Genomic DNA, 22534 nt, shown 5'->3' with positions numbered 1-22534 from the left:
GGAAAAAAGCAAAGAATTGGGTTGACTGACCTGATGTCGCATTCATAGCAGTATTCCAGAGAGAGAGCCTACCAACTTTGGCAGCGGAAGTAATCCAAACCTCTAACCTTGATTATTTGATTATTCTGTCAAATTTGTGAGATACCTGATGTCCTTCTAATAGTACCCATTCCCCTGTTATCTTTTGGTAAGATGGCTTCTGGAGTTTGCTGAACTAATCCAAAGGGAAAATTAAAATCAAAATTTTAGGAATCAAGACTATTTTTAAAGCATACATTTCACATTAGATGGAAAAGCTGTGTTTTCAAACAATGCAATAAATCACTAAAGGTTTTTATACTTAAAGTGTATAGTACCAGTAGTAAAATCTGTAGAAAATAAAAACTTTCATTTTATTTTGGAGTATTTTAGTAACATTCACTTAAAAAATCTTTCACTAATTAGTAACTATTTCTTGAATTAAAAGTATTTTCCATAAAACATGCTCAGGATTAAATTAATGGCATAGCAGACATTTATAATTCTGACTTTTCCAATCCAATAATAACTGTCCATTTTCCTTGATGCAAATCTTTTTGGGGAGGTGTGACCCTGAAATATATTTCTAGGTCTTGCACATTTTCCATTTATTGCTGTTATAAATAAGATGACCTCCCCCATTATATTTTTAACTGTATATATGAAAGCTATTGATTTTTTTAATATTACTTTGTATTCCGCTCTCTTAGTGAGTTCTCTTGTTGTTTCCAGTTTTTCCGGTTGATTTCTTGTTTGTTTGTTTGTTTGTTTTAAGTATACAATCATGCCATTTGCAAATACAGATAACTTTACTTTATTATTTCCCATGTTACACATCTATTTCTTTCTGTTGTCTAACTTCATGATTAATATTTTCAGGAAAAAAATAAGTGTGGATAATAATAGTGATAGCAAGAATTCTTGTCTTGTGACTAAGAGAATGTTTTTAAAGTTTATCCATAAACATAATGCTAGTTTTTGATAGTTTATTTTTAAAAGAAAGCTTAAAAATGCCTAAATTATGGTAGGGAAATATTCAAACAATCAAAATGCCTTAATCTTCTTAATTATTGATGTCAAGAAGGTTTTCTGACAACTAAACCCATTTTTGAAAAAGAATATATTTTTACAAATAAATTAGTATCTCTTAATTTAATGTCAGAACTATAAACGAGATAAAATGTGGCACTAACTTACCTAAAGATAGTGGAGAATAATTCATTTTCATAAAATTTACAATGATCAGAAAGACAGACTGTCCTCATACAAGCAATTCTCTGCCTTACATACAGGAAAGGGTTAAGATTAAATGATTTGTTGTTGAAATAGTGCATCTTTTCATGAGTGAGCACATAATATACACATACAATGACACACAATATCTTTCATTACAGATTTGATACCTGCAACCCCACATCAAAATTAAGGTCTCAGTGCCTTCCATCCCTACATTTAAGTGTCTAAAATTTAACACCTTACTTATTCAACCATTCAATAAATATTGAAAGTCTACCAGTTGCAAGTTATCCAATTATTGGGTGTGTGATAATGAATATCACCCCATACTCCCCCCATATGTCCACTGGAGAACACAGATAATTAAACAAACACTACTATCAAACATGGTAGTATATGCGCTCAGCTGAGAAATCTGGAAATGTCACGTTGCTGTATTTTCTGTGTCAGCAAAAACACTGACACATTTTTGCAAAATATAAACACAAGAAGAGATAAATTATGAGTCATGATCATGTTCAGTTTGGCACATGTTTTTGTGACATGGGATGGGACTTCACAAAGTAGGAGCAAAAACTCTGATAAGCAACACTTCCCTTCTCTCTCTGTCATGAATCACACCCCTCGCCAAGATATTTATAATGGACAGTGCAGCTTTATTATGTCCCAGTCCTTTCTCACTGTTTCCTGTGGTCCCAGAAGCTTTCCTCTTAACTCTGTTACTAGAAATCACTTGCTAACGCTACCTCAGCATTTGGGCCCATTCTTAGCATTGTAATAAACGAAGACCAAACTCCTGGAATAAATGCCCAAGTATTCTTCTTAACTGGTTCTGACCTTAGAAATTAAAAAAGAAATGATAACTTCCACCATTCCTCCCTTTTGAATTAGTGAAGAACTACAAATCTGAAATTCATGGGGAAAAGAACATACTGAGTCAAACAAGTCTAAAGAATATTGTATGTAAAGAGAGTTGTGCCTACAGAGATTATATATTTAACCCTCTAAACTGAAAGAAACAAGAAATAATATCCATCTTTTTATGAGTATAAAAATCAGAAAACATTTTCAATGAAAAATCTGATAAAAAGTTGAAAAGGACACTGAAATCTATACTCATGTGACCTCTTCTCACTTACTTAAGGGCAAACAAAGGACACAAGTATCTGAAAGAGAATGAAGGGATCTCATATACTGGTGAGCTAAAAAACTAGATTAATAAAGAGAGGTCATTCTTTAAAATTTGTGCTATTGGTTTTACACAGACCTCATATTTACATTAATAAATTATTCACCATAATTTAGGTGGTGAACTCCTCTTATCCTTATGAAGATAAGGGGAAAATCCTTATTAGGGACAATCCTCCTATTATTATAAAGAGCAGCAGTGACCCCTACTGCTCAAATAACGCAGTCCTGGCAGTCCACCAGGACGGAGATTCTTGACCTTTCCTGGGTCCTAGATCTTTTTATGAACCGAGAAATCTATGGGTTCTTTTACAAAAAACAAAAAACAAAAAGAAAACTCAGGCTCTGATATAAATATAAGATTTGCATACAACACAGGTAATTCATAGATCCATGAGCTACATAAGTGGGTCACTGAGCTCTATTTGTCTATCTAAAACTTTTAGGTGGATAATTTAATTCTATAAATTCAACAGAGCTTTTTAAAAGAAGCATAATCTAGTGCAATTTACCTCAAATATTACAATGTTTTTATGAGTCTGGGTTTATAAAATTTTTCCAGGACGATTAACATGTCAATAGGCCCAACAAGACAGTTATTATATTGCCATAGGAATATTAGAATATTGCTTACATTTCTATAATTTTATTGCTTTTTAAAATCATATTCTTTTGTATAGTTATTACTATCTATGGGGAAGTTATAATATGATCTAGCTTCCTAAGTATATATTTTTACAATTATGGAATTTCTTTGCAAGGCCTACCACAAGTGGCCACTGTTACAGAAAATTAATTTGTAGGCCAAACTCACACTCAAATTCAAAGTTGATTGTATTTTCAAGTAGAAACATGACCTTAATGGTTTTGATTAATTAAAACTCAATGAATTTCTAATGAGATTATCAATTCACATTGCTATACTTTTGATAAGATTTTTTCCCCCTTTCAAGCATATGCTGTATGCTCTGGGGGGATCAGTGGAATAGATTAGGTTAAGGAACAAGCTGTGTCTCTTCCACCAGCTTTGAAAAGCTGTACCCTGGCATTGTTGGCGCCACATTAATTAGCAGACAACTAGGAGATGGCCAAAAATTATGCAGTTTTGAAAGATTAAAAAAATATATATGCAGCGTAAAATAAATTTGGGGTTTTGCCATATAATGCTAAAACAAAAATCTTGTAAACTTTCTCAAATTGGAACTATTCCACAATATTCCCTCAACAAGTGTTAACTGGACAGTATAAGTGGAATTGCTTCTAGGAGCTAAGGCTACAAAGGCGTCAAAATGCTTCCAGACAAGTTTAGCCAAGTAGTGGAAGCGGGCGACATAAATCACATCGATGAGCCCCAAAGAGGACAGGACCATTGAAAGGTTTGGGGGCTGACCGGGATTCGCTCTCACCAGATCCCCCCTAGAACTGATTCCTTAGATTCGCTGGGGAAAAAAAAAAAGGATTAAGCTTCGCGAAATACAGCGCAAACAACCACATCCCTAAATCAAACTATTTAAGTCTAACAATTAGGCAGAAAACGTTATTCCAAGACTTCTTTGGAGATGTGAACAAGACCCTTAAGGTACGAGGTGCTAAGACCCTCCTAACTCAGGCCGAAGCCACGCCCCCGAGGAAAAGGCCCGCCCCTCGATCCCAGAAGGCCGCCGGGCGACCAGTACGCGTGCGCGGATTGTGTCACATCCGGCGCGGCGCTCAGTTCCGGAAGGGACTGCACAGTTGTGGCAGCGGTTCCTGTGTTCCTGACTAGCGTTTCTTGTCTCCTGGAGCGGCGCGTTACACGGCAGCATCATGGTCGAGGTAAAATGGCACTTGGGCGCTGAGGGGTCGTTCGCATCTAGAATGGTTTTTTTGGCGGCTGGCGTGGGGGAACGAGAGTGTTTGGAGTTTGGGGAGGGTAGAGGCTACGAAGGGAGGCTGTCTGGCCGAGGCCGGGAAGCGTCTTCGTAAGGTTTTCAGGGATAGAGGGAGGCCGGCTGGGAGCACTAGTTGGAGGTTACCCCCGGGCGAGAAGCCTGAGAGAATTTCTACAGTTCTTATTTGACCCTTGAGCTCGACAGTGCCCCGGCAGGCAGTGCTTCTGGTCCCCTGGAATTCGCCGTCTGCAGAGTAGTGTCAGTGGTTGTGTGCCCTAAAAGACTGGCAGTCCTCTCTGGTGTTAACTTTGTGCCTTCCTTCAGCTCTTCCCCAGGAAAACCTGACATTTTCCAGTTATGCAGCAGCTGTTCTGTTATCTAAGAAATACCTTGTCTGTCTTATCTAAGAAGTATTTCTTGATTCTTGTCCGTATCCACTGTCTTCACCTTAATTCACACCAACATCATCTTTCATTTGGACAAGTGCATTAGCTGGCTCCCTGCTGGTGTTCTTGCTTCCATTTTTGTTACACTCTCCCCCTCTCCATAAATTGATCTGTTTAGAAATGTAAGTTGATCATGTTTTTTCCTGCTTAAAATCCTTTATTGGCCTGATGTTATTAGAGCAAAAGTGTAGACTATTGCAATGATCTTAAAAAAAAAATCCTTAACCTGATCTGGACTTTGCTCTTGGAACCTCACCTCAGCATCACAGTCCACCTTCGTATGGAACATACACAACTCTCTTGCAGCTCCTGCCATCATTGTAGCTACCAAACTCCTGTGTACATGGCATTTTCTCTCTGCCTGGATTGTTCTTACCTCATTCTGCACAAGGCTAACTCTCTGCTTAACTAACACCTCAGAGAGATCTTCCATAACTATCCTAAGTTCTTTCTCCGCCTCAGCCCCTCCTTGTTTCCTTCATAGCACTTATCAAGATGTGTTGCTTATTTTTGGTTTCTCTTGAGAACTGGGACCATGGTTGCTATTTCATCATTCTTTTTGTTAGCTTCTAGCACAGTACCTGCCAGATACATAGTAGGAGCTCAGTAAATATTTGTTGATAAATGACTAAGCTCAGGCATCACTAATTGGTATACCTGGGGTTCTTGCTAATGAGGAGTTTCCTCCTCTTCTCTGAACTTGACTCCTATAGCTTGCTACCAGTAGCTGTGGTGAGTGGTACAAAGCTTTTTACATATTCAAACACGTGAAGTATATAACTAATTTGACTCTAATTTAGGTTATGATATGTGTAATTTGTAGCTAGATATGTGATTATATTCTTTCTTTCTAGGAGGTACAGAAACATTCTGTGCACACGCTTGTGTTCAGGTCATTGAAGAGAACCCATGACATGTTTGTAGCTGATAATGGAAAACCTGTGCCTTTGGATGAAGAGAGGTAGGTATTGTTCCTTTTCAGTTGCTAGAATATTTAAACGTCTAATTTTGGGGGAAGAGAGCAGGGAGAGGGGGACCTTTAAAGTTTAGTGAGTGGTACTAACATAGGATATCTCTTCAGTAATGAATGGTGTTTGGGCATGATTTAAGCTGATTTAACTTTTTTTTGGCCTTGTCTTTCACAGTAAAAAAAAAACCCATTAATTAATTGCATTTATAAATACCCAGTAATTAGGAGAGTCCCTTTTAGGTGTTATATTTTATAATCAATCACTTTGTATGTGCTTTCAGCTTCCCGCTGCTCTCAGAGCCTTGCTGAGCTGAAATTGTACCTGGCCAGTACCTCTACTCCCATCTTTTCTCGTTAGTATGATGAAGATTTTTGAGTGGTGGCATATTTTTGGTTCTACATCTCCAGCTCCAGTCTGGGATTGCATTATGTGCAGTGTTCCTTCTTTGTCCTTTACCCTTCTTTTAAAATCTACTTAATTCCTAAGACAAGCATTTATATTTAATTTATAAAGTGAGCTCTTCTTAAAATTAATATAAGTGCATTTCTTTTAAAAAATACTGGACTAATTAAGTACTTTGATTAGTTCTAATTAATCTTTTTAGATACATCCAGTAAAGGTTATGATAGAAACTTTTCTGTATTTTTGTATTTACACATTTGAAGGAAAGTATATTGACTTTGAGGTTTTTAAAAGGGTATGTTCGTTTTTATATATTTTTAAATTAGACCCTTGATAATTTATAGTGAAAGGTTTTATATTTATTGGTTAACTAAAATGTTACTTAGACTTAATGGATGCTATGTGGTGGATTGTGAACAAAAGTGTGGAAATGCACTTGGAAATTTCGAGCTTTTTAAAATACTATTTAACTTTAAAGACTTCATAGAATTTTTTTCTACATGATTAGGCAAACCTAAGCTATTTAAGTACTTGTGTTTCTTGGCTATCTATGAATATATTTCCACTGGTGAAAATATTTAAAGCACTCAAAGATACATTCTTATGTTCATAATTTTTAAATAGTCACAAACGGAAAATGGCAATCAAGCTGCGTAATGAGTATGGTCCTGTGTTGCATATGCCTACTTCAAAAGAAAATTTTAAAGAGAAATGTCCTCAGAATGCATCAGATTCATATGGTCATAAACAGTATCCTGCCAATCAAGGTGAGTATGCGTTATCAGAAACGTCAGGACTTATATTTTAATAATGGAAAAATAAAATGTTTTAGTGCCTGTCCCAAAAGGACTGATTAGCACCGTATCCTATTGAACAACTATACCGGTATTATAACAGAAGTCTTGATTTTCTCATTGGAGTAGTGAGTTGAGATTACTGGTTGGTGGGTTTTTTTCTTATAGGAAATAAAAAAGTGGTAGAATAATAATGGCAGAAATTCTTAGGATATAGAAAAGATCACAGTGGAGACTAAAGGAAAAATATCTAACCCATGGAAAGACCATCTATCTATTTTGGCTATCATTCAGAAACGTGATATTAAGCACTGAAATTGCAGTGAATAAAGATAGTCTAAGATTCCACAGAGAAATCATTTGCTTGGAAGAAAAAACAGAGAGTGGGTTGTGACTTAATAAGATGATCTCTCTACACACCATTACAATTATACAGCTTTCTTGACATCATATTAGTAAATGGTCAAGGAAATAGCTGTGTGCATGGTCCTCAGAAGTCAAAACAAAAATCAGTATATCTTGGTTCTGAAGTTTGGGTTTAATTGGGAAAATTTGAGAAATTCAGTTGGTAATTTAATATTCATTAAAAGAGATAATACTTGTATATATGATTAATTTGCCATTGATGGTAATGATGATTCCTCTTCCTTTTTTAAGGACAAGAAGTTGAATATTTGGTGACGGGTACACATCCATATCCACCAGGACCTGGTAAGTGAGTTATTACATACTGAAAATATCTTAGAAACATTTCCATGAATGAACCAATAATATGATTGTAATTGCCTATAAAATGTAAGATAAGCTCAGTAGCCAGGCATCCAAGCAGAGCTTTTTAGATGATCATTAACTAATACTAAGTTTCATATGCATTCATTCAGCAAACATTTTTAAGCACCTAGATTTTTTCAGGTGCAGTGCTAGGAATTCAAAGACAGTAAGGCTGCTCCAAGCTAAAACATGCTTATATGGAGGTTTAAACAGACATGTTATTATCATTAAACTTACAAAAGCGATAGAAGTGTTAGTATAGAAGCAGGTATGATAGAAATGTCTAATAGATGTCTGTGTGTGTAGAGAGTTGGCACATAAATGGAGTGGCTAGTATAATGGGGTGGAGGACAAAAAGCTTAATATACCTAGGTTCTAGTAATTTTAGAAGATAGGATTTACCATGTTGAAAGTACAGACAAATTGGTGCTTCTTGTTTAATAATTTACATTTATTCTTGAAAACATTCTGTTAGTTTTTGGGAACTGCTTAATTTTTATATCTGAAAGTAATGTCCCAAGATACTAAAAATTTAACTTTACTATCTTGGCTGTGTTAATACCAAGCTGCTTGTGATTAAATCAAATTTGAGTTATGTGGTTTTAAGTTATATTTATTATTAAAAAGTTAGAAATAAAAGACACATAAAACATAAGAGAAATTTTTGTAATATCACCACCTGGAGATAATCACATGTTTTCTTCCAGTATTTTATTTTAAACTCATGTAAATGAAATCAAAGGTAGCTACTAAAAGGAATCGAATTTTTTTTTAAACAGGGGTTGCTTTGACAGCAGATACTAAGATCCAAAGAATGCCAAGTGAGTCAGCCGCACAGTCATTAGCTGTGGCATTACCTTCTTCTCAGACCAGGTATGAAGTATTATGTTTATAATTACAGAGGTTTTGAAAGTATAACTCGTTGTTTGCATTTTTTTCTCATTTTAAGATTTCTTTATAATTAGATGTTATGTGACATTTTCCTTTATCACTGCTTACAAAAATTTAAAGAGTTGGTTCTGCACAACACATGAATGGAGACAATTAATTACTTAGAATGTGATATTTCTTTTGCTTCAGGGTTGATGCAAATCGTAGTGCACCTGCTGGAGGTGAATACCGACATCCGGGGGCTTCTGACCGTTCACAGCCTACAGGGATGACTTCAGTAAGTTTCTCTGTGTCAGATCACGCTGCAGGTTTCCAACTTGGGGAACCTGTTGCCTTATTTCCCTTTGTCCCAAGAATCTTAGGTTAAATATTAAATACATGAAAAATTTCCTTGCTTGTCGTTAAAGTAAATAGCAGGTGACTGAGCCAGTTAATATTTCATAGCCCTAATATATAAGTTGCTAGTGAGTTTGCATATTTTTTAGAATTTAAAATCTTAATTCTGTGTCTGTTGCATATTGTATCTAATACTTATTTTGATATAGTGTGATGTTATTCTTTATTGTCCACTATTAAACATAAAAGGAATGCTGTTCTGAAACTTGTATTAGTATGTGTCAGGTATGAAAATCTCTTTTTTTAAACTCTAGGTTGGTTTACACAGTTTTCAGTTGAGTGCTATTAGTAATATTCACAGGCTGTACAAGTAGTATCTTATAAATGAACATTTGGAAATATGGGAGTTTATTTGTTTGTAAGTAAATGGCAGCTAATGTTACTGGTGAAAGTAATTATAAAAAGGGTAACTGAAAATATCTAGTTTATTTTATCATGCTGTCACTTGAGTAACTGCAGGCTAAATGAATGAATTTGTGGTCTTCCCACCACATTTCTTCTTTCACCTCTGTTAATAGAGCTCTGCCCAGGCTTTCTGTCTCCTGAGGAGGAGGTAATATAAGGTTTTTGGTGGTAGGAACTTACGGACTTCAGTATTTTTTGGGTGGATGGATGGATGCTAACAGTAGATGAAACATCAGCTAAAATACCTTTTAAAATATTACTTAAACTTCTCCAAAGGCAAGGGAAGCAAAGGCAAAAATGAGCTATTAGGACTTCATTAAGATAAAAAGCTTTTCCACAGCAAAAGAAACAGTCGACAAAAGCAAAAGACAATCTACAGAATGGGAGAAGATATTAGCAAAAATTCTATCAGATAAAGGGCTAGTATCCAAGATCTATAAAGAACTTATCAAACTCAACACCCAAAGAAAAAATAATCCAATCAAGAAATGGGCAGAAGACATGAACAGACATTTCTCCAAAGAAGACATACAAATGGCCAACAGACACATGAAAAAATGCTCAACATCACTAGGCATCAGAGAAATACAAATCAAAACCACAATGAGATACCACTTCACACCAGTCAGACCAGTCAGAATGGCTAAAATTAACAACTCTGGAAACAACAGATATTGATGAGGATGTGGAGAAAGGGGAACCCTCTTAAACTGTTGGTGGGAATGCAAGCTGGTGTAGCCACTCTGGAAAACAGTATGGAGGTTCCTCAAAAAGTTAAAAATAGAGCTATCCTATGACCCAGCATTTGCACTACTAGATGTATACCCAAAGATACAAATGTAGTGATCCAAAGGGGCACCTGCACCCCAAGTTTATAGCAGCAATCTCCACAATAGCCAAACTATGGAAAGAGCCCAGATGTCCATCGACAGATGAATGGGTAAAGAAGAGTGATATATATACAATGGAATATTACTCAGCCATCAAAAAAATGAAATCTTGCCATTTGCAACGACGTGGATGGAACTAGAGGGTATCATGCTAAGCGAAATAAGTCAGAGAAAATTACCTAATTTCACTCACATGTGGAATTTAAGAAACGAGAGAGAGGAGCATAGAGGAAGGGAGGGGAAAATAAAGCAAAACGTGATCAGAGAGGGAGGCAAACCAAAAGAGACTCTTTATAGGAAACAAACCTAAGGGTTGCTGGAGGGGAGGGAGTTGGAGGGGATGGCGTAACTGGTGGTGGGCATTAAGGAGGGTGTGTGATGCAGTGAGCACTGGGTGTTACGTAAGACTGATGAGTCACTGAACTCTACCTCTGAAACTAATACTATATGTTAATTAATTTAAATTAAAAAAGTAAAATATTACTTATATTTTGGGGATATAAATAGGGGTTTTTTTACTATGAAGTCGATAATGTTAAAATGTAACAATGAAAGGCAGTGACATTAATCCACTTACAATTACTCAGATAATAATAGGAGCTTACGTAGAGCAGGTACAGAGTAGTAACACAGTTTGCACAGTAACTGTCTGAGGTAGGCACTGTTATTTCCATTTTACAAAGCAGTCGTAGAGATTATATAATTTTTACCTAAAGCCAGTCAGCTAGTAATTAGCAGAGCAGGGTTTATGAACCCGTGCACAGTGATATGTGCTCTTAACTCTAATGTTCTGCCTCTGAGATTTTTTTAATTGATTTTTAAAATTAAAATTAACAAACAGAAAATGTAGTTCTGATTAGAAGTCTTAGTTATGCCAACATTTTCTATTTATGCAAATATTTTAACTGTCTTTTCCTCTTCAATAAAAAAAAAAAACTCAAAATCCCCTTTTCTGAATTTTTCTTTTTTGAATGAACATGAAATGTTAGGTATAATGTCTTTAATGATAATGTAATCTGTTCTATATCTAGGCCGTTATGGAGGCTGGCAATGCCAAGAACTCTGCACTGATGGCTAAAAAAGCCCCTACAATGCCGAAACCCCAGTGGCACCCACCATGGAAACTCTACAGGGTGAGTGAATCTGTATGTGATTCCACTGCCGGAATGATGATTGCTTTCCACTTACTAAGAGCCCAGGAATAGCTAAGGAAGGGGGTGCCTGGATGGCCCAGTCATTAATCATCTGCCTTCAGCTCGGGGCGTGATCCCGGCGTTCTGGGATCAAGCCCTGCATCAGGCTCCTCCACTGGAAGCCTGCTTCCTCTCCCACTCCCCCTGCTTGTGTTCCCTCTCTCGCTGGCTGTCTCTCTCTCTCTGTCAAATAAATAAATAAAATCTTAAAAAAAAAAAAAAAAAAACCACAGATGCATTAAAAAAAAAAAAAGGAATAGCTAAGGAAGAAAAGGAGTGAATATGAGAACCAATAAAGTGATCTGAGGTGGGATGGGGGAAGGGTTTTAGGCACAATCTTAAAAGACATCTTAGGAGAGAGACTTATTTAAGTAAAAGCCATGCACATATTTCCTGTAAAATACAGAGTAAAATGTTGACAGAAAGCTATTAAAATGTGGAGAACAGATGAAATAAATGTTCTAAGTGTTTGAAGTATTTAATAAGAAGGCCAGGAGGAAGAACAACATATAATGGTATTTCTTTGGCTTTATTGTTTATATTTTCAGTTGTAGTAAATTAAAATGATTCAAAATGTACCAAATCTGAAATGAAATGTATATAGTAGGAAAACCATAGCCACAGATAATTTAATATATATATGTTGAATTTTAGTTCTCTAGTTATACACTAAAATAGACTTTTTTTGGTGTACAGACCTAATAAATTTTAAGAGATGTGTTTGGGTAATTTGGTATTTGGGTAATCACTGCCACAATCAGTATACAGAAGTTCTATCAACTCAAAAAACACTCCTGTGCTATTATTTTGTAGTCATACCCTTCTGTGCCCGTGGCAACTGTTCATCTGTTTTCCATACTGTAGTTGTGTTTTTTTTTTTTAATTTTGTTATGTAATGGAATTACACAGTATGTCCCTTTTGAGACTGACTGCCTTCTTCAGCTTCATGCCTTTGAGAGTCCTCCAAGTTGTCGCATGTATTAATATATTCCTCTTTATCGCTGAGTGGTATTCCATTGTCTAGATACATCGTAGTTTGTGTGTATCTATTTACTGATTGAAGGTAATTTAATATTTATCATTCTAAAATCTGTCAAATAATTTTATAAACGTATTTGAAGATACGAGGAGGGGCTATTCAAACTTATGTGTCATGAGTTGAAACTGAATAAACTTTCACATTCGTGTAATGAGTCTGCTTATTCTACCTTCTGTTTTATACAGGTGATCAGTGGGCATCTTGGCTGGGTTCGCTGTATTGCTGTAGAACCTGGAAATCAGTGGTTTGTAACTGGATCTGCTGACAGAACTATAAAGGTAATAGGAAAGAGGAAGAAAAAAAATTTATGATTTTGTATTTGCTACACAAATGTAATCTTTTATTTTCTTAGGTGGGAAATGCTGTTGGAGTTACTCTGATTTCTTAGACCTGAGTATGGAGTAAAATTTATTACTCTTATCAGTTTAGTGTTCCAAATAAAAATGTTTGGAAAGTGGTATTTAAATAACAGGTTTTTCCAAGCAGTACATACTGACTAACACTAATTCCTTGGTATCTCCTCTGGTTACAGAATTCAAGCATGCTTATATATAAAAAATGTTTAAAATATAGAAAAGTATAAAAGAACACAGACCCATACATAATCCAACACTGTCAGATAATTTGACCCAGTTTCTTTTTATTATTTATTTCTGTGCCTATGTGTCATTACATTTCCTTCTGAGCTTTTTTCCTGTGTGTATAAATGTGTATCTTTAAAAAATCATGATGAGGGTGCCTGGGTGGCTGAGTCAATTAAGCGACCGACTCTTGGTTTCAGCTCAGGTCCTGATCTCAGGATTATGGGATTGGGCCCCACATCAGGCTGTGCAGTCAGCACGGAATCCACTTGAGACTCTCTCCTCCCTTTGCTCCACCCATCTCTCCCCTGTGCGCACATGCTGTCTCTCAAATATTAAAAAAAATACATAAATGAAAAATCATGATTGATAGGTAATTTCGTACTCTGCTTTTTTTCCAGTTAATATATCAGAGGCCTATTTTAGTTTCATGATACATCATTTAGATGCTCTATAATCTTCCTTTTGTTAGACATCAAAGTTTTTAGTTTCTTGATTTTCCCTATCACAAGTAATGCTGTAATTTTTGTGCCTAAAGCTTTTTGCTGTGTTTTAAATTGTTATGATAGTTTCCCAGAAATGGAATTAACGGGTCAAACATTTTTGAAGTTGACACCCAAAGAACAAATTATTTTGCAGAATGGCTGAATTGATACTTGCAGTGTATGAGAGGATCCTTTTCAGCACACTGATTGTGTATCTTTAAAAATATCTACTAACATGTTAAGCAGAATTGGTTATCTAATCTTTTAAAAACTGTCCATAAAAAATTTCTAGTGGGGTTGAACTTTTTGATACCTAATAAAACTGTTCTTAGTTTTTTTTCAATATGTATTTATTTTTTATTGAGGTATAATTGATATACAATATTAGTTTTAGGTTTACAACATAATGATACAATATGTGTATATATTGTGAAATCAGCACAAAAAATCTAGTTAACGTCTGTTACCATACATAGTTAACAGAATTTTTTTCCCTTATAGTGAGAACTTTTAAGATCTACTTTCTTAACTTTTAAATATGCAGTGCAGTATTATTAATTATAATTGCCATGCTAAACATTAAATCCCCCTGACTTACCTATTTTATAACTGGAAGTTTGTACTCTTTACCCATTTCACCCACTCCCCACCCCAACCTCTGGCAACCACTGATCTATCTATGAGCTTGGTTTGTTTGTTTTTAGAGTTCACATATCAGTGAAATCACATAGTATTTGTCTTTCTCCATCTGACTGACTTCACATAGCATAAGGCACTTGAGGTTCATTCATATCATCATAAATGGCAAGATTTCATTCTTTTTCTAGGCTGAATGATAGTCCAGTGTGTTTGTGTGTGTGTGTGTGTGTGTGTGTGTGTGTGTACACACACACACACACACATATATATATATATATATATATATACGCATTTTTTTAATCCATTCATCTGTTGATGAACATTTAGGTTGTTTCTGTAGGGTTTTGGTTTTTTTCCAAGTTGTTGCCATCCTTGCCTGGGTTAGTATGATATTCATACTTTAATTATCTGTGATATCCTTTTATACGTTAAGATTTTGTCACTTACTGCAAATATTTTCCGAGTCTGAACGTGCTTTTTAGTTCTATTTTTCCCTGCTTAACAAGGGAGGAGATTGGTGGGAGATTATTCTGCACATTTTTAAAGTTTAATATCTCTATAACTTTCACTTTTTGAATATTTAATTTTAACATTAAGAATCTAAAAATTTGCTTTGGAATAATCAAGAAAAATTAAATACTCTTTGATTGCAGATCTGGGACTTGGCTAGTGGCAAATTAAAACTGTCCTTAACTGGGCACATTAGTACAGTGCGTGGTGTGATAGTAAGCACGCGGAGCCCTTACCTGTTCTCCTGTGGAGAAGACAAACAAGTCAAATGCTGGGATCTTGAATATAATAAGGTAAGCTTGGAGTTAAGGACTTAAAACATTATGAATCACCGGTTTTCTTTGTAGTTATAGAGATTTTAACTTTCCTGCTTTATTTTTAGGTTATAAGGCACTATCATGGACATCTTAGTGCAGTGTATGGTTTGGATTTGCACCCAACAATTGATGTGCTGGTGACCTGTAGTCGAGATTCAACTGCCCGGGTAAATGGAGTAGAGCTGTGTGTTTCTTATACTATGTATATTTGATAATAGAGAGTCATATATTATTTGTTAGAGAATTAAATATAGTTGCTTTGACCAGCAATAGCCCAGTCCCTCAGTTTCTTGGCTTGTATGTTTTTTCACCTTCATTTTCAGTCCTGTGGCCTCATCCCGTTTATTATTGGGAGTGCCCTGCCTCTGAAATGGGACACTCACACGTTCCATTCCATCACTACATTTTCCATTAGCTGTTTCCTTTAGTAGTCTCATTATACCCATTCTTATACTTTCAGTACCCTGATCTTTTATTTTTTTGTTGTTTTTTTTTTTCCTGTTAGCTGCCTACTCTCTACAATCCCTATCCAGTTTACAGATCGTTTTCTTTCTTTAAAACAGTTTTTCATTCTGTTGAGGCACAGTTGTCTGGTAAATTCCCAGCCTCGAATTGGTCTAGTTACCTGCCTGAGATGAATACATGTTCTCTCTGACGGTATGTCTCATGTTTTTCTAGATTTGGGATGTGAGAACTAAAGCCAGTGTACATACATTATCTGGACATACAAATGCGGTTGCTACAGTGAGGTGTCAAGCTGCAGAACCACAAATTATTACTGGTATGATTGATACTTCCTAAGTTTACAGTATATTTGAGCAGAATGCATTATGATTATACATGAACTTTACATAAACTTTTCATATTCACCATGACTCTCGCTTTGTTACAGAGGTACATTGTTTCTGTGTGCATTTGAAACTTAGTGTGATAACATTGCATTTGACTGTTTTTATCTTATACTCTTTACATATCATAGAATATATTTACATATCATAGAATATATTATACACATGTGTATCATGTAATGTCTGACTGGAAAATGGTGCTGTTAGATACATTCAGACATTGTTTCATTTTTTTTTTTTTAATTTTATTTATTTATTCGACAGAGATAGAGACAGCCAGCGAGAGAGGGAACACAAGCAGGGGGAGTGGGAGAGGAAGAAGCAGGCTCATAGCGGAGGAGCCTGATGTGGGGCTCGATCCCATAACGCCGGGATCACGCCCTGAGCCGAAGGCAGACGCTTAACCGCTGTGCCACCCAGGCGCCCCTAGACATTGTTTCATAGTATCAAAATTACTGGTCTAGGAAACTGAAGCCAAAAGACAAAATACCCGCAGACCGATAACCATTAGAGCTGGTTTGAGTCTTGTTTTGCTAATGGTAAGATTAATAAAGGACCTTTACTCTAAGAGTAGAAAATAATTTCCTTACTTGATCTATTTTGTTAATTAAAAATCATTCGTTTTTTTCCTTCCCCTCCACGAGGGGTAACATCATGTATTTGCTGTATTTCTTAGCATTTGTTCTGGCTGTTCAGTTGACAGTGCTTTCAGGCATTACTGCATTTTTTTAAGCGTTAATTTAAAACCAACCTAAAAGTTTGGAGCTGTAAAGTAATTAGCCAGGAGTTGGTATGACTTTCATTTACTATATATGTGTCAATGGAAGACTGATTTTTATATTGTTATGTTTAATTTTTGCATTATTTTTCCTGATCTGTATTTTGTGGATGCGTGTTTTCATTATAGGAAGCCATGATACTACAATACGATTATGGGATTTGGTGGCTGGAAAAACAAGAGTCACATTAACAAATCACAAAAAATCAGTCAGGGCTGTGGTTTTACATCCAAGACAGTAAGTGTATTTTCTTAATTAACTTCTCTTTTTTCTTCCATTTTTAGAATAAGTATAGAAATACCAACATTAGTGCTACTTTGATAGTTGTTAAACCATTGTCATTTCTAGGCCTTGCCACTTACAAACATGCATTTCTTTCATTTTCCCTATGTAGTATTTTGCTTCATGACCTATATATATATGATGAGGAAAATTTTCCACACAGTGAAAAATGATAGTGTCAGATGAGACAATATGAATAAACCATGGCTAAAAGCTGCACGTCAAAGTAGAGGCTAATAGAAGATGGATTTAGTGTTTGACAGAAATGTTATTGGATACTGAGGTGCACATAGAATAGTTTAATTCTTAAGGAGGAAGTTAGTATGCATAGAAAAAAAATAGGAACTCTGAACATTATAATCAGGGTGTTCATAGAGGTGGAGCATAAGTTCACAACCTGTTTCTTATATCACATCCCCCTGACACTTCTGGTCACATGGATATTTTTTTCTGTCCTCCCTCTCCCCCTTATCCATTATTTCCTTCCTCCTCCCTCCCTTTTTCTGTCTTCCTCGCTCCCTTTCTTCCTCTCAGCCACTGCCTTTTTCTCTCTCTTCTTCTTGCCCTCTGTTTCTTTCCTTCTTTTCCTGTCTTCCTATAGTCCCCCCTCTCTCCCTCTCTTGCTCTGTCCAGAATAGTTTCATAACCCCTTGCCCTTCCTGTGAATTTAGGGGTTTGTACATTTGTTGTTTTAGCTCAGTGGAGAGCACTGGGGAAATGAGAAACATTAATCTAGGACTTAAAATACATTTAAAATTATTTGAAGATCTGATTTGACTTGGAACAAATGTCTTCATGTTTCTACCTCTTGGTACAACAATAATATTTTGCTGCCACTCTGTAGACCCATAAGTACACATGTAGAATACAGCCATAAAAAGCTGTTTTGAATTCACCATTTTATTTAACTTGGTTTACTTAGGCACGAATTCTCTTTCATTTTATTTCAGTTATACGTTTGCATCTGGCTCTCCAGATAATATAAAACAGTGGAAATTCCCTGATGGAAGTTTTATTCAGAATCTTTCTGGTCATAATGCTATTATTAACACATTGACAGTGAATTCTGATGGAGTACTTGTTTCTGGAGGTAAAATAAGATTTTAGTAAATGTGTTTTAGTCTGTCATTTTTTCTTCTAGTAAATGAGTCATTTGTAAAATTTCTAAGCCATCCCACCTAAATATTATAGCAGAACTTGCCTGATTAATGTGTATTTGGGTGTTCTGTGTGTGTTCAATGCATATTTGTAATATATGTAGCATATTTCATAGTTGAGTCGTCTTTGAGTTTCTACATGATAAATCTAACCTATTCATGCTGGGAATTACCTAAATTTTGGTTTGTGTATTCTGGAACCAGATAGCATTTTGTGGTGCTTTTTGAGCTCTGTAATAAATTCTGAATTAGGCACAAATGAAAGTTAGACAAACCAATATTAAGAGAAGCTTAAGTGCCTGTGGCTTAATAACTTTGTTTAGTCTTTATGGTCACGGTGCTTGACTGATGGATGGTGCTTAAATCTTTGCCAAGCTGAATTATTGAAAGGATACCATGTTTAATTAGATTTTTTTCCTTTAAGCTGACAATGGCACTATGCATCTTTGGGATTGGAGAACTGGCTACAATTTCCAGAGAGTTCATGCAGCTGTGCAGCCTGGATCTTTGGACAGTGAATCAGGAATATTTGCTTGTGCTTTTGATCAATCTGAAAGTCGGTTACTAACAGCTGAAGCTGATAAAACCATTAAAGTATATAAAGAGGATGATACAGCAGTAAGTTCTCTATTTCACATACATTTTGAAGTAAAGTAAATCAACCATACCAGTTTTGCAAGTGCGTTCTCATTTTAAAGTTACTGAAATTATCAGAAGGGAAAATAATCTTCATAGTATTAAAGTACTTTTCATCTCAAATAATGTCTCCTCATAGATTTCTGTATAGGTTTTATTGATGCCAGCAAATCGACTGTTTTAATTTTATCCCTACTTACTGCAGTTATTGGGAAAATCTTACATCAAGAATAACCACAAACAAATAAATTGCTGTGCAAATTAATTTTATAATCATAAGCTTCGGTATTATTAGGATACCTAAATAGCAATTTTACTTGGGTTGAAAAACCATGAGCTGAATTTGTAGTGAACCCATTCATCCTTTATTAGGTTCAGATGGTGTCAAAAGTTTGTCAGCTATTCCTAAAATTGTTAAAGAACTGCTAAATACATAATGCCAACCAATGTAATTTAGAATAGATGCCTTATTTTTGTTAGGAAGAGCATTATTAATATAAAGCAAATTAATAATACTTTGTTTTAACTTCTTTAATTTTCTATTTCCAGACAGAAGAAACTCATCCAGTCAGCTGGAAGCCAGAAATTATCAAGAGAAAGAGATTTTAATGGCATTATCTTCATGATGGCTACCCCCCCCTTTAAAAAAAAAAAAAGCTTGGTGTTGATGAGGATATCCAGTCATTTTGTGCTCAGGCTAGGAATGTAAAGCAGAAACTCACATGCTTACCTGATTCCTGCTTCATATTTTACAATAAACTGCCTCCCCCGTGTTGTTATTTCCAAAATAAATAGAGATCCTAGGAAGTTAGATGCAGATATCAAGCATATGTAGGTTTGTTGAACATGACTAAAGATAGAATGGCAGTTCTATTAAAAGACACCTTTAAAAAAAAAAAAAAACTTATGAAACTGCTTATTGTAATAAGGACTTGTTTCAAGGGAAGCAATTGCATTTTTGAAGGGGTTTTGTTTTGTTTTTGTTTTTGTTTTAGTCCTTTAAGAACTAGTATCTGTGACTAATTGGGGATTAAAGGATTTGAAGTCTTGTTATTCCACAAACAGTGTTTGAGTGCATGTTCTACAGAGTTCTGCACTGGATACTGTTGAGGAGATTGCCAACAAGACGTTTCTGTCCTCCAGGACCCAAGTAGCTTATTACGGAAATGCTGTAATAGAGACGCAGCCAAAGAGCTGAAATAGTACAGAGGGAACGACCATCGCTTTTTTCCAGAGAGCATTGTGGAAGACTTCCTAGAGCCCGGGGTATTTGAGCTGAGGCTTGAGAGGGCAGAGAGGGAAACTGGTGTTCTAGGATGAGGCATACAGTGAATGAAACCAGACCTGTGAAACTGGGACGTGTTGTGGGAGCCAAGAACTGTCTGCTGCAGTGGACTAAGGAGTACAGCTGGTTGGTGGTGGAGAAAGCTCATTTGGAGTTCGGATTTTATTCCACAAGCAGTAGGGTACCAACATAAGGCATCAAAACCTGGAGGAATTAATGAGATACCAGTGGAGGTATTGGAAGCTGTGGCAAGCAAGGGCTGCGGTCTTGGAAGACTTTCTGGAAAAGTGTTATTTAAGTTGCCGATACCTATTCCTTGTGGTAAATAAGAGTTTTCTGAACCCTGCCCTTAGGATCTTGATCTTGATTCCCTATCAGTCAAGAAAATGTGTCCACCTTCACTTTCTGTAGTTAGAAAACACAGTTACAAGAACAATTGATACAGATTTTTTTCAAATTAAAAAATGACACCATAATTTTGAATAAGCATTTCTAAATCACACATATCCCATCTTGCATGCTGTAGGTGGGAGTATAATTTTATAACCTTTTGGGGGGGGGTTTCAGAGTATATGAAAATGCTCAAACCATTTGGCTGATTCTTCATTAAAAAGATTAGGAAATTGCCTACTAGGGATCATCTGACAAGTGTACACCAGCAAGGTTACTGCACCTTGTTCTTTAATTATGAAAACTAGCTCAGATGTCCTATCAGTCAGGGACTGGTTTAATAGATTATGGTACCTTCATGCAATTTATTTCTATCCATTAAGAGTGAGAATGTCTCTGGACTAATAAGATGTCCAAACTTTGCTCTTAGGTTAAAAAAAAAAGTTGAAGCATTTTTTTGTAGAATAACTTGTTAATGCTATAAAATAACAGAATAGTCGTACCACGTTGTTACCAGTGGCTTTGTGAGGGAGTAAACTTGTGGGAGAACTTTCATGATTGGCTTTATATATTTCTATAATGTTTTAATTTTCTATAAGCATGTATTTTGTAAGCTTAAATAAAGAAATCCACTGCACTTGCATTCCTGAGAGATTCTCATACAACCTTCTAACAGGAGGAAAAAAAGGTGACTAGGGTCCCATTCCTAAAGGCCAACAAGAAATTACTGCTAGTACAAGGAGGTGAGAAAGACAGCTTTTATTCCGCCCAGCAGAGCTTCAGCTGTTGTTTATTATACACAAGCATCAGATTCTGAGTAGCATTTAAGAAATCCGTTTCCCTGCTTCATGCTAAATTCTTTATGGTGTTCTTGGATTCTCTTGCAAAAATTTCATCTACCATGTGTTCATGAACCCCATGGAATTTTAGGCAGAATTTCAAGCGTGTGCTGTTTTTTTTTTGTTTTGTTTTGTTTTGTTTTGTTTTTAACCTGCTTGACAGAACCCCAACCCAGGATAAGCCCGGCTCTCTTACTGTGCCAGTCTTATGCATACCCAAGCTCTAGAATGTTACCAGAGGAAAACCGCTGAGCTGACGGGACTCATTTTTTATGACCACATACCTCAAGTGGGCCATTAGTAGTGACCCAATACATATTTGTACAGTCAATGCCTCTGCCTCCTATTGCAAAGGGTGAACTCTACCCACCTAAAATCAATTCCAAATGTACAGTATCACTGGACCTAATGTTCCCTTCTAAGTATGCATGTACTTCTCTATTCCCTTTTATAGACAAACTCCAAGTGTTCGTAACTTCCCATGTTCCTCATTTCCCATTCTCTCAACTGATTTCAGTCCAAAAATAGTCAGATATGTTAAACATTGTTCTTAGAAAAATGGAAGAAATTTAAGTAGTATGAAGGAGTTGATAGGAAATAAATTAATGCAATAAAAAAGATGATAGTAAGCCTGAATGTTGATTTTTTTTGGTACAAAAAGTAGAAAGTAGATAAGAAACAAATACAAGAATCATAAATGTCCTAACAAAAACAAAAGGGGGAGAGACAATTATGTCCAATTCCATGCCATTATATTTAAAAAGCAAAATAAAGTGGTTAATTTTAAAGAAAAATATATGGCAGATTCCAGAAGATACAGAAAACCTAAATAGGTTAAATATCATAGATGAAATAGTTCATAGAGGAATTAACCCGTACCACTACCACCCGCACATATCACTAAGTGCATTAAACTTCAAAGTGGAATTCTAATTTCAATGCACTATAAATTTTTATAGGGTCTAGATAAAGCTTTTATGTGTTTTAAAATGTGAGTATATAAAAAATATCCAAGTCCAATGATGCACAAATGAAATGATTTCATCTTGCTTGTGAATATTGATGGAAAAATCATTACTAAAGGCAAAGAATCAAGTATCACTCATCTAAAGTTTAAAAGTGCAAGGAAGTTTCATTATTAGGAAGTAATATAATTCATCATACTGGTTTATATGAGGAGAAAAAGCATCTTCATAGATGGTAAAGGGCATTTCAATATAATTTGAAATCCATACTTAATTAAATAAAAACAAAAACTATTACCATAGGAACAGA

General features: G+C 35.6%; 1 protein-coding gene across 3 annotated transcripts; it reads left to right on the top strand.

Annotated features, from left to right (window-relative positions):
* Window positions 1–4145: 4145 nt before the first annotated feature.
* PLRG1 (pleiotropic regulator 1) lies at window positions 4146–21063 on the top strand. 3 transcript variants are annotated; one of them, XM_045798781.2, is made up of 16 exons: window positions 4146–4257; window positions 5614–5720; window positions 6011–6082; window positions 6757–6899; window positions 7584–7637; window positions 8477–8570; window positions 8778–8865; window positions 11311–11412; window positions 12697–12789; window positions 14870–15019; window positions 15109–15210; window positions 15722–15824; window positions 16799–16907; window positions 17903–18042; window positions 18534–18727; window positions 19295–21063. In XM_045798781.2, exons 4-16 carry the CDS (start codon window positions 6770–6772, stop codon window positions 19352–19354), a joined length of 1419 nt encoding a protein of 472 aa, XP_045654737.1. In that variant the 5' UTR covers window positions 4146–4257; window positions 5614–5720; window positions 6011–6082; window positions 6757–6769; the 3' UTR covers window positions 19355–21063. The 3 variants fall into 3 exon arrangements, with proteins under 3 accessions (XP_045654737.1, XP_045654736.1, XP_087722655.1); XM_045798780.2 differs by lacking the exon at window positions 6011–6082 and having other exon boundaries at window positions 4147–4257; XM_087866529.1 differs by lacking the exon at window positions 4146–4257 and having other exon boundaries at window positions 5696–5720; window positions 6011–6086.
* Window positions 21064–22534: the final 1471 nt, after the last annotated feature.

The sequence above is a fragment of the Ursus americanus genome, chromosome 13, assembly GCF_024610735.1.
Source record: "Ursus americanus isolate L20-20 chromosome 13, mUrsAme1.1.p, whole genome shotgun sequence".
NCBI classification, from domain to species: domain Eukaryota; kingdom Metazoa; phylum Chordata; class Mammalia; order Carnivora; family Ursidae; genus Ursus; species Ursus americanus.
This window is presented reverse-complemented; position numbering and strand designations above follow the sequence as displayed.